This window comes from Sorex araneus, chromosome 6 (genome assembly GCF_027595985.1).
Source record: "Sorex araneus isolate mSorAra2 chromosome 6, mSorAra2.pri, whole genome shotgun sequence".
In the NCBI taxonomy this organism is placed as follows: domain Eukaryota; kingdom Metazoa; phylum Chordata; class Mammalia; order Eulipotyphla; family Soricidae; genus Sorex; species Sorex araneus.
Window position 1 is genome coordinate 121,107,561 of NC_073307.1, and position 17,551 is coordinate 121,125,111.

A 17,551-nucleotide genomic window follows, 5' to 3' on the forward strand; every position below is an offset into this window, starting at 1 on the left:
TTCCTGTCCTTGTCATTTCTACATTCAGCAGTCAAGGGTAGTCTAGGTTTTCTTGCTTTGAAACCTTGCATTTCCTCCTCCTGTTATTGTTCTATAGACCACAGATAAGTGATATAATCTCATATTTGTCCCCTTTGTGACTTACTTCATTTGCATGATATTCTCCAGTTCTATCCAAGTTGTGGGAAAATGCATAATTTCCTTAATTCTCGCAGCTGCAATGTATAAGTTGCATTTATAATATATCATACTTTCATTATTCATTCATCTGTTCTTGGACACCTAGGTTGATTTCATACCTCAAGGTACTATCACTCCAGCCCCAAGGTAACCATATATTTACTTCTCTGAGAACTCTCCATACTGTTTTCTTTAATGGTTGAATTAGTTGAACTAGACACCAGACGGTCTAGAGCGATAATGCAGAACGTAGGGTGTTTAGCTTGCATGTGCCTGACCCGGGTTCTATTCCTCCACCCCTCTTAGAGAGCCAGGCAAGAGTATCTTGCCTGCACAGAAGAACATGGCAAGCTACCCGTGGCATATTTGATATGCCAAAAAAAAAATAACAACAAGTCTCATGGTGAAGATGTTACTGGTGCCCGCTGGAGCAAATTGATGAGAAAAGGGATGACAGTGAAGGTGAGAATGACAGAACTAGACACCAACATAGACAGTTTTTAGTGTAGTTTCATTTTGTTTTTTTGTTTTGATGTGTGCTCCTATGACTGGTCTCAAATGACAGATCATTGTTGTCTCAGTTGTATTTCCCTGAAAATAATTGGTGATAAGCCTTTTTTGTTGTTGTTCAGAGAAATGAACTAGTTCCTGATGTTCCATTTTCTCTCAATGGGATAAACATCTCCAAATGCAGCAGTTATGTGTACCTCAGTGGAGAATTCAACATGACAAATAACTTGGCGCCAGAACTGTGTGGGAGGGAGAGAGTGGCATGGAATGCCTTCAAGAGCATTGAAGAAGTGGGTAAAACGACGAAAAACTTCTGGCTCTGGGCACATCTTTACGAGTCCACCGTTCTTCCTGCACTAACAGACGCCTTAGAGACCTGGGCCTTATGAAAACAGGATGAGAATGCTATTTGTGTCTCCCAAAGATGAATTAAAGAACTATGCTTGGAGTATCACATTTCACTCAACTGAGAGAAGGAATTCAGAGTTCTGACCTCCATCAAGCATCAAGAATCAGGGACGCTGCCTTGTTTGCCAAGGCATCAAAAAATCAGATGGGCCGAATTCATAATGTGTTTTAGAGATGACCGCTGGACTAAAGCTGTTACTGACCAGATTCCATGGGACGTCAAAAGTACGCCTGGCCACCCACCTATGAGATGTCCAGACTTTTTCGTCAAGACCCTGAATGAATGGTTTGAGGCTCTTTGTGTTCCTGGAGAGAGCAAAAGCCATTGGGCTACACTAGCATGTGACAGGGATGAATGGAGATGTTACTGATGCTTGCTTGAGCAAGTCGATGAGCAATGAAAGAAAAGTGAAGTGAAGCTTTTATTAAGTCTATTTGTCCTCTGTCCATCTCCTTCAGAGGAGTGCCTATTTATTTTATATTCAGATTTTTAGATAGGGCTTTTGATTATATTCTGTTGTAATCTATATGCTTTATATATGTCATAGGAAAACTTTTTTCGGGTGTTGTTGATTGCATATACTTTCTCCCTTTTCATTTAGTTTCTATTAGTTTTCACCCATGTTTCCTAAGATTTACAATAATGTTAGAGTTTTATGACCTCCATTTTGTATTTTTTTATTCTGTTGTCTTAAACTCTAATTTTCAATAATTAGTATTTGATTGAAGAGAAAACACTCATGGAGAAATAGTAAGTCTAGATCACTGACAGCACACAGAGATGTATAAGACAAATATAGAACCACCCATCTAGAAAATGAATTGAAAATTATTCCTAGAGTTTCATGTGTTATTTCTTTCCTATTATCCAGAGTTACTCTCTGATTATTCTATGTGAGAAAAACAAACATGTCATGGAAACACTCAAAGATTAATGGTAATGGCAAATTTATTCTGTGTGAACACTGTACAGAAATACAAAAGTAGCCTTTCTTTTATATTAGAGAGCATGAAGATAAATGGTGGATCAGTTATAATATTCAGCTTAAAAGGATGAGAATAGAATATCTGAAATGCAATAAAAAATTTCTAAAAAATATGTCTGCATTTTGATTGAGTTAGGTCAAATGAGTATTTCCTGCCATCTCCAGGGTCTCCTGAGGGGGGCTGCCTTGGCTTCCATCCTCCTCAGGAACATCCTGCAAAGCTCTCTGCAGAATTACTTTGAGGCTCCTTCTTTGCTGTCTTCTCTGCTGTCTAAAAGAGCCAACAAAGAAGTAAATTATGGGATTGGCACAGCTATTGACACAGGTTAATAAATCTATCACTTCATGAACTATAATGTTGTTCATGTAAGAAATAGTTGGCATCCAGTATAAGAGAACACGACTAATTCCCCAGGGCAGGCCACAGAGGAGGAAGACCAGCACTGTGAGCCCGATGGTCACGTACAGCCTGGTCAGCTTTATCTTCCAGGAGCCACACAACAATCTAATCAGCAGCACTAGGCTGGACCCAAATAGAAGCCCAAAGGAGAGAAATGGCCATGTGATAATGCTGTAAGCAGTTAAACCACAGAAATATCTATTAGGATATCCAAACCATAAGGCACAGAACACCAATAGCAGGTTGATCAGGAGCAGGGCCAGGGCCCAGAGCAAGGTACACATGACAGATGACATGTGTTTTGGACGGTAGCAACGATACCAGATGGGCTTATGGACAGACAGACAACGCTCAGTATTAATGGCACTGAGAATGCTCAGGCCTGCAACATACGAAAAGAGAAACATTATCAAATTAACTTGGGGCGCCATGTTGGAGTTTAGTCCGGTATATTCCATAAGGCATAGTATGGAGGATACCATGTGGGTGGATAGACAGACAAAATCAGCTCCTGTAGTAGTTTATTTACAGAGATGCATGTGCCCATACCAAATAAATAATACAAAGTTCACCCACCTAGAAATATTTGTCGTATTATCACCAAAGGTAAATGTGTCCAACACACTGAATAAATTGCAATCCATAATAACAGTAAGCTCCAGTCCAGCTGTGTGAAAAATTATAATGCATTGATTTGGAATGGTTACTAAGTAAATTCTCTACTTATTTAAAAGTGTGTCAACCATACAAATAAGAAGTTGATAAACAAAAGGTGTACAAATTTTATAAAACTCAATATAAAAAGCACATTGAGTTCAATCCCAAATGTGAAGAGTTGAATAGATTCTTTTATAATAACAATTTTCGAAAAAACAGAAAATAGTTCTGTTTGTTTTTTTTATTCATATATTTTTAGTTTTTCAAATTGTATTTTCATAACGTTGTTCACAAAATTTTTTCATTCGATATTCCAACAACAGTCCCACCACTATTTGTACTTCCCAACACCATTATTTCGAATTTTCTGACCAACATTCAGCCTGCCCCAAAGGCAGATCTGAAATAATGTATTTTGTAATGCTTGCTATGAATAATCCTCAGAACATGATCCAAAAATGTTTCCTTATACAAAAGAGTGTGAAAATTGTTATATCTTAATTTGGAGTCATTAAACTAACAATTGTACAATAAATTACTAACAAGGTTTTAGAGGTTGAAACTCTGTGCAACATATACGTATATATGTATGTATATATACATTGTATATAATATGTATGATATATATAATATATGTATATATGCACATATATCGATGCTTGATCAGGATTGGTTGCCTTCAACTTTACAAACCGTCAAATGTGGTGTGCTACTCTTGGCATATCAGTGGCTTAGAATCTTAGATGTTGCTCCAGAAATTCTAAAATTTTAAGTAGATTGATGTAGCTGTAATAAAGTTTTTAATTGGATGACTACTTTGGCATCCAGGAGCATCTCTGAAACTTGTTGTTTTCTTCTGATATTTATTTGTGAGTCTCTGGGTCATGGCCATTAATGACCTTATATGGCACAAGAAGCAGTTCCTGGGCATGACTGACAGGCTCTGGGAAGAATCAGGAGATGGGGAAATTTTGCCCATCATCAACTCCATGAGAGTCTGAGGATTTCAGTCACAAAACCCTCATACCTGGGTTTCTCAGCAGATTCATTCTTATGTGTGAGGAGCTTGTCCTGAGCCTGTGTAGATTGGCTGTGAGCATGGTGGCAATTGGGTTCTAGAGGTTTATGGCTGTTGGGGATCTCTTGGGGCAGATGGTGGACTCACTAGCCCTTCTCTGAGGTGTCCTGGATGAATTCAGGCCAGCGTGAGTCATTGAGGCTTCCTTCTGCAGCTTGTTGCTCTCTTCCAAGATTTATTTGTGAGATTCTGGATCATGATCCTTAATGAGATTATTTGATGTCAGAGGCAGTTAGTGAATGTTGTTTCTTTTTTACCTGGGAAGCTCAAGTTACTGTGTGGCTCATGTAGTTCTGAGAGCAAGAAGAATGAAGATGTATCTTTGACTTCAAGAGATACTATAAAAGTTGTGATTGGAACAATGTTCACTGTCACTGTCATCCCATTGCTCATTGATTTGCTCAAGCGGGCACCAGTAACAACTCCACTGTGAGACTTGTTGTTCTTGTTTTTGGCATATCAAATACTCCACAGCTAGCTTGCCGGGCTCTCTGGGACAGGTGGAGGAATTGAACCCGAGACGGCTGCATGCTAGGCAAAGCCCTAACACTGTGATATTGTTCCAGCCTTAAAACAATGGTATTGGACAAAAATCCACACAGAGACCAGAAATATATTTAGACACAATGTGAGCAACTAACTTTTCTTACTTTGTTTTTAAATTATATTTCATTAGATATTGTGGTACTGTGATATACATAGTTATTCTTATTAGAGTTTGAGGCATGTAATGTTTCAATGCAATCCACCATCAGTGCTGACTTTCCTTTGTTGATGTATCTAGGTGTCTTCCCAACCCCCAGTCTGCCTTTGACAGGCACATTTCTAAATTTGATTATTAAAGTTTTGAATTTATACTTATATTATGGAACCAAGCATACTATATATCCCATGTCTATACTAAGAATATGATCAAAGCCCCTGAACCTTACTCTTGTTTCCTCCCCTCCCTCTAGACTTATCACCTTCACTTTTCCCTTTCCTATCCTTGTCATTTCTACATTCAGCAGTCAAGGGTAATCTGTGTATTCCTGATGTGAGACCAGGCATTTCCTCCTCTTATTATTCTATGAACCACAGATAAGTGCTATAATCTCATATTTGTCCCCTTTGTGACTTACTTCATTTGCATGATATTCTCCAGTTCTATGCAAGTGGTGGAAAAATGCATAATTTCCTTAATTCTTGAAGCTGCAATGTATAAGTTGCATTTATAATATATTAATATATCATATTTTCATTATTCATTCATCTGTTATTGGACACCTAGGTTGATTTCATACTCGTGATACTATAACTCTAACCCCAAGGTAACTTATATTTTCTTCTCTGAGAACTCTCCATACTGTTTTGTTTAAGGATTGGATTAGTTGGATTAGAGAGTAGACGGGCTGGAGAGATAGTGCAGCGGGTAAGGTGTTTGGCTGCATGCAGCTGACCCGGGTTCGATTCCTCCACTACTCTTGGAAAGCCCGGCAAGATATTGAGAGTATCTTGCCTGCAAAGCTGAGCCTGACAAGCTACCTATGGCGTATTCAATATGCCAAAAACAATAACAACAAGTCTCACAATGGAGAGGTTACTGGTGCCACCTCGAGCAAATTGATGAGCAATGGGATGACAGTGATGGTGACAGTGACAGACACTAGACACCAACATAGACAGTTTTTAGTGTAGTTTCATTTTGTTTTTTGTTTTGATGTGTGCTAGTATGACTGGTCTCAAATGACAGATCATTGTTGTCTCAGTTGTATTTCCCTGATTATAAGTGGTGATAAGCTTTTTTGTTGTTGTTGTTCATGAGAAACGAAATAGTTACTGATGTTCCATTTTCTCTCAACGGAATAAACATCTCTGAATGCAGCAGTTATGTGTACCTTAGTGGAGACTTCAACATGACAAATGACTTAGCGCCAGAACTGTGTGGGAGGAAGAGAGCAGCATGGAATGCCTTCAAGAGAGTTGAAGATGTGGTTAAGAAAACGAAGAACATCTGGCTCTGGGCACCTCTTTACAAGTCCACTGTTCTTCCTGCACTAACAGACGCCTCACAGACCTGGGCCTTATGAAAGCAGGATGAGAATGCTATCTGTATCTCCCAAAACGGAATTAAAGAACTATGCTTGGAGTATCACATTTCACTCAAGTGAGAGAAGGCATCCAGAGTTCCGACCACTGTCAACCATCAAGAATCAGGGACGCTGCCTCATTTGCCAAGGCATAAAAAAAATCAGATGGGCCGGGCTCATAATGTATTTTAGAGATGACCTCTGGAAAATAGCCTTTACTGACTGGATTCCACTGGACGTCAACAAAATGCCTGGCCACCCACCTATGAGATGTTCAGACTTTTTCATCAAGACCCTCAATGAATGGTTTGAGGCTCTTCGTGTTCCTGGAGAGAGCAAAAGCCATTGGGCTACACTAGCATGTGACAGGGATGAATGGAGATGTTACTGGTGTTTGCTTCAGCAAGTCGATGAGCAATGGAAGAAAAGTGAAGTGAAGGTTTTATTAATTCTATTTGTCCTCTGTCCATCTCCTTCAGAGGAGTGCCTATTGATTTTATATTCAGATATTTAGGTAGGGCTTTTCATTATATTCTGTTGTAATCTATGTGCTTTATATATATCATAGGAAACCTTTATCTGATGTTGATGATTGAATATACTTTCTCCCTTATCACTTAGTTTCAAGTGGTTTTTGCCCATGTTTCCTAAAATTTACAGTAATGTCTGAGTTTTATGAGCTCCATTTTGTATTTTTTATTCTGTTGCATTAAACACTAATTTTCAATAATTAGTATTTGATTGAAGAGAAAAAACTTACAGAGAAATAGTCCAGATTATTGACAGTGCAGAGATGTATAAGACAAATATAGAACCACTCATGTAGAAAATGAATTGAAAATTATTCCTAGAGTTTCATGTGTAACTTCTTTCATATTACTCAGAGTTACTTTCTGATTATTCTATGTGAGAAATACAAACATATCATGAAAACACTCAAAGATTAATGGTAATGTCAAATTTATTCAGTGTGAACACTGTACAGAAATAAAAAAATAGACTTTTTTCCTATATTAGAGAGCATGAAGATAAATGGTGGATCAGTTATAATATTCAGCTTTAAAGGGTGAGAATAGAATATCTGAAATTCAATAAAGAAATTCTGAAAAATATATCTAAATTTTAATTGAGTTAGATCACATGAGTATTTCCTGACATCTCCAGGGTCTCCTGAGGAGGGCTGCCTTGGCTTCCATCCCCCTCAGGAACATCCTGCAAAGCTCTCTGCAGAACTATTTTGAGGCTCTTTCTTTGCTGTCTTCTCTGCTGCCTATAAGAGCCAACAAAGAAGTAGATAATGGGATTAGCACAGCTGTTGACACAGGTTAATAAATCCAGCACTTCACTTACTATTATGAAGTCCCTGTCATAAAGACGTGACCTCCAGAATAAGGGAATATGCTTGATTCCCCAGGGCAGGCCACAGAGGAGGAAGACCAACACTGTGAGCCCGATGGTCACATACAGCCTGGTCAGCTTTATCTTCCAGGAGCCACACAACAATCTAATCAGCAGCACCAGGCTGGTCCCAAACAGAAGCCCAAAGGAGAGAAACGGCCATGTGATAATGCTGTAAGCAGTTAAATCACACAAATATCCATTAGGATATTCAAACCATAAGATACAGAACCCAACATTTAGGATGATCAGGAGCAGGGCCAGGGCCCAGAGCAAGGCACACATGACAGATGACATGTGTTTTGGACGGTGGCAACGATACCAGATGGGCTTTAGGACAGACAGACATCGCTCAGTACTAATGGCACTGAGAATGCTCAGGCTTGCAATATATGAAAAGAGAAACATTATAAAATTAACATTGGACACCATGTTGGAGTATAGTCCGGTATATTTTGTAAGACGTAGTATGGAGGATACCATGTGGGTGGATAGACAGACAAAATCAGCTCCGGCCAAGTTGAGGATGTAGACTGAGAAAGCATTCCTCTGCATGCGGAAAGCCAGGAGCCAGAGCACCACAGCATTTCCTGCCAGCCCCACCAGGGAAATGATGAATTCCACAATGCCTGAGATCAGCCAAGTTATATTCCGTTTTCTCTCAAAGTCCTCCCAGTAATTCTCATACTTCAGTGTATTTTCAGTCACACAAGGTGTGACAGTTACATTCATGCTCAGATACTCTCTGCTGGTGTTCCTGGAAACACAAATGAGAAAGAATTTTCAGTATTATCATGGACTCTCATGGTACTAATGGTACCTGAGAGCAGAGAGAAGCAACTTAGACATTTAAAGCAGTCCACACAGCTTTGACATCCTATATTTGGACTCTGCCTGATCTTTCTGATTAAAGCCTGGGATGTCTCTACTGAATCCCAACTTTTCACAAACATGAACTGTTCTAAGGTCCTGATTTTCCCATTAATTTCCTAGGCCATGTCCCATTGCACATTCAAAAGGAATGTGAAGTGAATGAAAATGTTAAGTAAATACTATCTATCATTTCAGTACAGAGAAAAGAAAATAGAAGCACAAAGGGTGTGATTGGTTGGTACCTGATTGCATGCAGGCAATTGGTGTAGTGCTGTTTTGAATAGCCAAGTTTGAGTCAGTTGCTTTTCCTTTCTCAATTGTCCAGATCCACTTGTAGAACGAAATGGCTCCTACTTAAAGAGAAGGGAGTTAAAGATGCCAGTTACTCTTCTACAGATTGAGGGAATCTATTAATTTAGGATTTTATCTACAGCTTGGATTATACAATTTCAAATGTTAAAGATATTTTGTTAAAAATACTGAGAAAGTTTTTACAATTTAAAATTCATCCAATTCTTCATTGATTTGCTCTAGAAAGCACCAGTATCATCTCCATTTTGAAACTTGTGGTTAATGTTTTTGGCATATCGAATAGATCAGGGTAGTTTGGCAGGCTCTGCCGTGCAGGCGGTATACTCTCAGTAGCTTGCCAGGATCTCTGACAGGGACGGAGGAATCAAGACCAGGTCGGCCTCCTGCAAGCAAATGCCCTACCTGCTGTGCTACAATTTAAAATAAATTAAAAAATTTTATTTTTTGATAATAATGTTACTGTCAGGTTTGATGTATAAAACTTTCAAGTACTTCACATGTACTATGGACTCATTTCTCTCCATCAGTTTTCCATTGTCTGAACTCCTCCATTTTTTACTTCCTTATCTCCTCAGCATCATACACTTTTTACTGAAGTCCATTTCTCATCTTCTGTTAGTCTGGGACATTTGTTATTCCCTGACATAATTTCTTTATATGAGACAGATTACTCTATACATATATTTCTCCTAACTTCACTTACAATAAGATCTATCCACACAGTAAGCATTACTTGAATTTTTTGTAGCCTCCTAAGAGCAATGTTCAAAGTCACAAGACCCTTGATACTATGAAAAGACTACCATTGTTACCAAGCAGAAGACACAATAGTAAGAGGATATCCTCCCCTGAACAACTCCCAGGATGAAAGAAGGACTTCTTTCTTTTCTGTTTTTTATTGAATCACCATGAGGTACAGCTACAAAGCTTTCATGTTTAAGTCTAAGTCATACAGTGATCAAACACCCATCCCTCCAACAGTGCACATTTTCAACCACCAATGAAGAGGACTTATTTTACTAGAAATAATAAAGAAGCCATCAAATCTCTCTTGGATTTTGCACTCTTGGTGGCCTGAATGAGAAGAAGTAAATTACAGACATATTTACATCCATCAGGGCACATGTCCTATTCACTCATGGCACGGAACACAAATGTCAGCTATAATAAGTGCTTGTCTTTCGTGTCTCAAGAAGAAATCTTAGACACATAAACCTTCCTCATGCTTGTTTTGGTTTATAAAATGCTCATTATTAAATTCTCCTCATGTAACACTATTCACCTTGACTACTTTTTGGGATAGCCTTATTAACACACAGGAAGAAAAGTTAAGGATAATAAATGACTTGGGATATGGTAGGTCAACATAGAAGCTGATGCAGGAGCCATGCCGAAGGAATTCCAGGTTTTCTGCCACATCATTTACAATGAGAGAAGTTTCCATCAAATGTCTCTAAAGGGGAAGTTCCTGAGGAAGAATCAGTGTTGATAGACTGCAATTACCCACTATTTCCATTCTTCTCAGAAATATTATTGAGGTTGTGGGAACAGGGTTGCCGGATTCTGGCTGGTACCAAGCAACTGGGCCCTGTCATCATTGGGCACCTGCTTTGAGGGGTGTGTAAGTAAGGCACTGACTCTTTGCATTCTCCCTTTCTTTTCTTTCCCTGGCTGGTTTTTACATGTCACAGAACTCTGAAGAGTCTTAGCATATTAAAAAGTTGTTTTAAAGAGAAGTACACAAAAATGGGAGAAGCATGGGTCCTCAAACTCAGGTCAGTTTTAGATATTTAGTTCATTTAAACCACAGTTGCTGTTCTTTCTTCCAAAATAAAAATCATGAGCATGAAATAATTCAAAATATCTGCTTATCACCATATTTTGTAATATCAGATTATACTGAAAATGATTTATTATAGTGTGAGAAATTATTCCAAAGAAGTTATACAGGTGAAGATATGACAACCTAAATGTAAAGCAAACAACTCAATGGAATATGATTATGCATCCAGGGAGAAATATCTCTGTGCCTCACAGAGGGATTCTCATTTCCTCTCACTCTGGTGCACCAGAAAAATGAGACGTGAGAAATTCTTAGGACAGTCATTTGAAATACTTTCTCCCTGCCAGACTGTGAGTTTACAGTGGCACAGGTAGGCAGTGAGCAAGACAAACATTCTACCTGCTGGACTACTCACTGCCTCCTGACTTTCTGTCTAGTCTTGCTGCACGCACGTGGCTCCCAGTTTGAGATTCATGGATGTGCCTTAAGACAAAAGGACAGCAATGGCTCTGGAAATAAGTGATAAACTTACCTGATTTGCATTCTTCCTTTTGATGGCAAGCTGACTCCTGTTGACAGGAAGAGTCTGTAAAAATTCACCTTTGTTTTGAATCCTTCTCTACCCCACAAAAGACCCCTCAGAAGGAGTGGAAATTGGTGAGAAGAAGGCTAACCAGATTTCCCAGGTTCTTCTGTGAGTTGCTGTTCAGAGACCTGCTTTTAAATGTGAGCACAATGTCTTTGGTGTCATGACAACTCTGGGGATGTGTCATTAGATCTAACCCCTATCTCAGCCTGTATTTCTCCACTGAAGTTCACGTCCCTGCTAGTGGTTCTTGTGGACTCTCTCACTGACAGCTCTGTCCTGGGCAGCACACAGAGCAATGTGAGTTGAGTCTGTGAAGATTTTCAATTAGATATAAAGTGCACATTTCTTATCTGAGACTCAAACTCTACCTAGCTCATTTAAATTTTGTCTTATTATGCCAATTAATAGGTAGCTTCTACTTTTCTTACAATTGGCCACAAAAGAATATCAACTCATATAAAATCTACTGATCCCATGTCCAGCAGAAGCAGTTTTGTTCATCTTTGCATGTAAATTATTTTGCTATGATTGTTGATTTGAATAACATTTTTATTTCTTTTTTCTTGTCAGTTTGAACCAGAATGATTTTTATTCACATATAAGATTTTAAGGTAAGGGAAGAAGTATAGAGTTTTTTAGATTTGTAATTAAATTTAGTTGTTAGTAATATACTCTCAAGAAAATTTCAATAATAAGCAAAATGAACCAAATATGAACAATTAGAAACAGTGCAAAGTCTCCACTTTTAATGACTTGAATGTTAATTTAAATTTCTCACAATTATATTTTTTCCCCTGAAGAATAAAAATTCAAAACATTTCTTTGTCAGCTCTGGTGACACTGTGGGTTGAAACATTCTCTCACATTTTTGATAGAAGGAAAATTTGACAAATAGGCAAGGAGGGCCATTTAAAATTTGTATAATGATATGTAAATATCATGCATTTTTTCCCTTGATTCCTTATGCAGTAATTTATTTACACTGATGTTTGTGCACATGAAAAATACATAATACAGAGTTTAAACATATAGAATTATTTGTCGTATTGTCACCAAAAGTCAAAGTGTCCAATACACAATGGCAATGTATATGAACAACCAGCACCTCTGAAGCTGTATAAAAATTGATATCCATTGATTTGGAATGGTTTTTGAGTTAATACTCTTCTTTGTTAAAAGTGTGAATCATGCACATAAGGAGTTGATAACCTCAACATCAAAAAAATCTCATAAAACTCAGTATCAAAAAGACATCCCGCCCAAACCCAAAATAGAAGAGCTGAATAGACTTCTTCAAAGAGTACCTACCCATTAATAGTAGGCGTCATCATCATTATCATCATCATCATCATCATCATCATCATCATCATCATACTGTTTATCATCGAATTTCTTGAACGGTCTCAGTAATGTCTCCATTCATCCTAGCCCTGAGATTTTAGAAGCCTCTCTCTACTCGCCCTTCCCAATGGTGCCGCATTGGAGGCACTTTTAGGGTTAGGGGAATGAAACCCATCATTGTTACTGGTTTTGGCATATGAATACACCACGGGGAGCTTGCCAGGCTCTCTCTCATGAGGGCAGGAAACTCTCAGTAGCTTGCCATGTTCTCTGAGAGGGAGAACGAGGCTATAAGATGTCATGGGCTGCTTTGTAGGCATAGTAGACAATAAACTCTTCTTCACTTTTATTTGGAAGTTCAAATAAAAGTCAAAAGAGGGCTTGTTATAGCTCAGTGGAGGTAAAGAAGATGAGTTGTATAACAAGGAGCTCAGTTTAATTTTGTGTTCCACATCTATAAATACATAATATAATAACCTTACCATCACTTCACACTGAGAAGGTCGTATGTATCACAAAGATTAGAAATATCAAGGCTTCATAAATGTGCCATATAAAGGGAATTATTGTACAGTGTTGGTGGACTTAAAATTGACCCTCCATCTTTATAGATAATGTAATCATTTTTATATTATAGAAATAATCTAGGTGTTGAAAACAAAAGAGAGGATAATGATCTTTTGGTAATTCTGAAAGTTGGATTTAAATGTGAAGTGCCATGTATTTGTACCTGCTGTTCTATTTCCCCTATAGCCTTTTTATATTTTACTATAGAACAATGTTGTACGGGGGGCAGCCTATGTGTTCAATCTATAGTCTACTTTCAACACGCATCTCCCATCCCGAGCGGCTTCTCCAACCACATTTTACTTGGTGTTCCCTTCTCTATCTGAGCTGCCTTTTCCCCCAGCATGTGAGGCCGGCTTCCAAGGTATGGAGCCAACCTCCTGGTACATATCCTCCTGGTACATATTTCTACTATTCTTGGGTGTTAGTCTCCTATTCTGTTATTTTATATTCCACAGATGAATGCAATCTTTCTATGTCTGTCTCTCTCCTTCTGACTCATTTCACTTAACAAGATACTTTCCAGGTTAATCCACTTATATGCAAAGTTCATGACTTCATCTTTTCTAACAGCTGCATAGAATTCCACTGCATAGATGTACCGAAGTTTCTCTTTAACCAGTCATCTGTTCTCGGGAACTCGGGTTTTTCCCAGATTCTGGCTATTGTAAGCAGTGCTGCGATGAACAGAGAAAGCCCCAGAAACTACCTTCTGTGAGCACGCCAAAGAAGACTTCTCTGCCTTTGTCACTATACCATTTGCATATTCTCCATTGATTATGCATACAGGTGGATATAGCTCTGTGACTCAATAATGGATTCCCATTTCTGCTGACTCTGGTGCATCCAGGAAAATGAGAAGTGAAAATACTGTGAGGACAGCTATTTAAAATATTTTCTCCCTGTCCGGCTGTGAGTTTGCAGGGGACACAGGTAGGCAGAGAGCCAAGCAAAAACCCTACCTTCTCTATTTTCTCACTGGCCTCTGAATTTTGATCTTGCTGGACTCACGTGGCTGCCAGTTTGAATAACATGGATGTTGCCCTAGGACAAAAACACGGAAGTGGCTTTGGAAATAAACTTGATATACTTCTTTACTTTGTGTTCCTCTTTTAGGTGGAAAACTGACCTCTATTTTCAGGAAGAGTGTCTAGAGATTCAGCTTTGTTCTGAACTTTTCTCTGTCCCCTGCAGAAGGACCCTTGGAAGAAGTGCAGTCGGTGTGGAAGGTTGGCTTACTAAGTTTCCCACAATTTCCTGTGAGTTCTTGAATAGAGACCTGCTCTCAAATGAGACCACAATGTCTTTGGTGTCATGAGCACTCTGGGGATGTGTCTCAGAGTTAGATCTGATGAAACCTCCATCTCAGCTGTGCATATCCACCCCCATGTGGTTCACTTCCCTGCTTGTGGTTATTGTGGATTCTCTGACTGTCATCTACCAGGGCAGCAACAAAGCAATGGGAGTTAGCTCAGTGAAGATTTATAATTAGCAACAAAGTGTACATTACTGATCTGAGATTCGTTCTCACTCCAAGTTGTTAAATTTTGCATTATCATGGCAAAAGTAATTTTCTTTACAATTCTCCTTTTAATTTTCCACAGAAGTTTGTCATCTCATATGTAATAGGCTGATCCTAATTCCAGAATTTGCTGTTTGGTTCACTTTTGCATCAAAATTCTTTTGCTATGATTTCTGATTTAAATAAGATATACTCTTTTTTGCCACTTGAACTGGGGAATCATTTTCATTCATATATAAGATCTAAGTGTATGGCAGGAGATCTTGAGATTTTCAGATATTTAATTAAATTTTATTAAATGTCACACATTTTCTTCCAGTTTTGATGTAGTTTATTTACAGAGATGTTTGTGCCTGTGCCAAATCCATAATACAAAGTTTACACATGTAGAAATATTTGTAGTATTATCACCAGAAGTAAATGTGTCCAACACACTGAATAAAGTGCAATGCATATGAACAGTCAGCTCCTATGTAGCTGTATAAAAATTGTAATATATTGATTTGGAATAGTTTCTAATTTAATACTCTATTTTGTTAAAAGTGTGTGAACCACGCATATAAGGAATTGACAATCCAAAGATCTAAAACTATCATAAAACTGAAGGTCATAAACACATGAGTCCTATCTCAAATTTGAAGAGTTGAATAGACTCTTTCGAAGAGCACTAACAATTAAGAAAAAACTGAAAATAGTTCTATTTGTTTCTTTTTCTTATTTATTTTTTACTTCTTTTTTAATTTTTTGTTGTTACTGTTGTTGGCATATCGAATACGCGATGGGTAGCTTGCTAGGCTCTGCCATGTGGGCATGATACTCTTGGTAGCTTGCCGGGCTCTCCGAGAGAGATGGAGGCTTTGAGGGCAGCCTCCAATCACCCTTAGAGGTGTTATCATGGTTCACACCAAATTTGAAGCCTATCCAATATGCTGCGGGAATAATGGGTATTAAGTGTTTTATGGAGAGAGGCCTGGAGCATGGTGGTGGCTGGGTAGTGGATGTAGGGGGGGTTGGCTAGTGAGGTATTTATCTGGCCGGGTAGGGTGGGGGGCCGTTTGGGTTTGACCACTCTTTTAGATGGCAGAGACTGGAGGAGGCAGACAAAGTATCTTGTTTCCAGGTCTTCTTGAACCTGGAAGTTTCAAGGTCGCAAATTTCTGCTTACCTGGTTTTGCAGGGCTTCACTCGTGCATGAGGTTCGGCCCAAGTGTCCGGAGAGTGGCCTGGAGCATGGAGGTGGCTGGGTAGTGGTAGAAGAATCAAAAGAGCTATGCTAGGAATATCATGTCTCACACAAGTGAGAGAAATAATTTGGAGTTCTGACCTCCGTCAACGGTCAAAAATCAGGGACGCTGGCTTGTTTGCCAATCAGATGGGCTGGTCATGTAATGCGATTCAGAGACGACTGCTGGACTAGAGCTGTTACTGACTGGATTCTATGGGACATCAAAAGACCATGTGGCCGCCCACCAACTAGATGGTCATATTCTTTCGTCAAATCCCTGAATGAACGATTTGTGGCTCTTCCTTTTCCTGGAGCAAGCAGATATCATTGGGCTGCACTAGCTCACGACAGGGACAAATGGAGACATTACTGGTGCCCGCTCTAGTAAATCGAAGATCAACGGGACTACAAGTGATACAAGTGATTTTTATTTTTTAATTAAATTTTCATAAAGTTGTTCACCAAAATTTATTACATTAAATATTACAACACCATTTCCACCACTATTAGAACATCCACCACTATTATTTCATATTTTCTCACCAATACGCAGCCTGCCCCAGGCAGATCTGAAATAATTTATTTTGTATTGCTCGTTCTGATAATACTCAAAACATGATGCTAAAAGTTTTCCTTAGAGAAAAGAGGGTAAAATTATTGTATCTCACCTTGGATCCATTAAGCCCTTGTATAGCAGAGCGGCTAGCGCATTTACCTTGCATGCAGCTGAACCGGGTACGATTCTTCCACCTCTCTCGAAGAGATGGGCTAGATACTGAGTGTATCTCGTATGCAGGGCAGAGCTGGCAAGCTACCCATGGAGTATACGATATGCCAAAAACACTAACAACAAGTTTCACAATGGAGATATTATTGGTGCCCATTCGAGCAAATTTGTGAGCAGCAGGATGACAGTGATACAGTGATAAGAAATTATTAAAATGTTTTTACAGATAGAGTCTTCTGTGTTAGTATATGTATATATACATACAAGTATATTTATATACATATATAAACACCCCATATATTTACACAGACTTCATCAAAATTGGTAGCCTTATGCTTTGCACAACATCAAATATGGTGTGCTATTCTTGGTACATTAGTTGCTATAATTCTGAATTTGTGTTTGTTGTAGATTGAGTGTAATGTTGAAAATATTGGGGGTTTTGTTTTGTTTTTGCATGTGTGCGTGTTTGCCTGCGTGTGTACGTTTGTGTGTGCGTGCGTGCGTGTGTGTGTGTGTGTTTGCAGGTGTGGGTGTGTGTATGAGTGTGTGCATGAGCACACACTTCCCTTTAACTGACAAGCCATGTTGAGTGGTCTTGGACCATTGCTTTTCCCCTTTGTGAGTCAATACATAGTGCTGCTGTGTGTATTTTTTTTCGTGTGTTTTGCTAATTTTTATTAATTCTAGTTTCTCATTAAATAAAGTTTACTTTCTTTTCTGTAATTCAGTTTTTTCCTTTTTTTGTACCTTTTTAAAGTTAGTGTCTTTTTGATATGAATAATTGTTCATGGCAAAGTTTATACACGTTTTCGTACATATTTTCTTCCCATTAATCAGTTCGTTAGGAATATTACAAATTCAGCTATTTTATGAAGATACGCATTCCGTAAAGGAAAGGTGACATGGGAAGAATTACCAGACAC

At 38.6% G+C, this 17,551-nt stretch overlaps 2 protein-coding genes across 2 annotated transcripts; both read right to left on the reverse strand.

The window, feature by feature from the left end:
* Positions 1-2,216: 2,216 nt before the first annotated feature.
* LOC129405948 (mas-related G-protein coupled receptor member X1-like) lies at positions 2,217-2,915 on the reverse strand. Its single transcript, XM_055143669.1, has one exon. The coding sequence runs from the start codon at positions 2,913-2,915 to the stop codon at positions 2,217-2,219; it is 699 nt and encodes a 232-aa protein (XP_054999644.1).
* Positions 2,916-7,419: 4,504 nt separating this feature from the next.
* On the reverse strand, positions 7,420-8,418 carry LOC129405949 (mas-related G-protein coupled receptor member X1-like). The gene has a single exon (XM_055143670.1). It carries the CDS (start codon positions 8,416-8,418, stop codon positions 7,420-7,422), a length of 999 nt encoding a protein of 332 aa, XP_054999645.1.
* Positions 8,419-17,551: the final 9,133 nt, after the last annotated feature.

Excerpts from the sequence above, each read along its gene's own strand:
- LOC129405949 (XM_055143670.1), bottom strand. The coding sequence starts at position 8,418 with ATGAATGTAACTGTCACACCTTGTGTGACTGAAAATACACTGAAGTAT.
- LOC129405948 (XM_055143669.1), bottom strand. The coding sequence starts at position 2,915 with ATGGCGCCCCAAGTTAATTTGATAATGTTTCTCTTTTCGTATGTTGCA.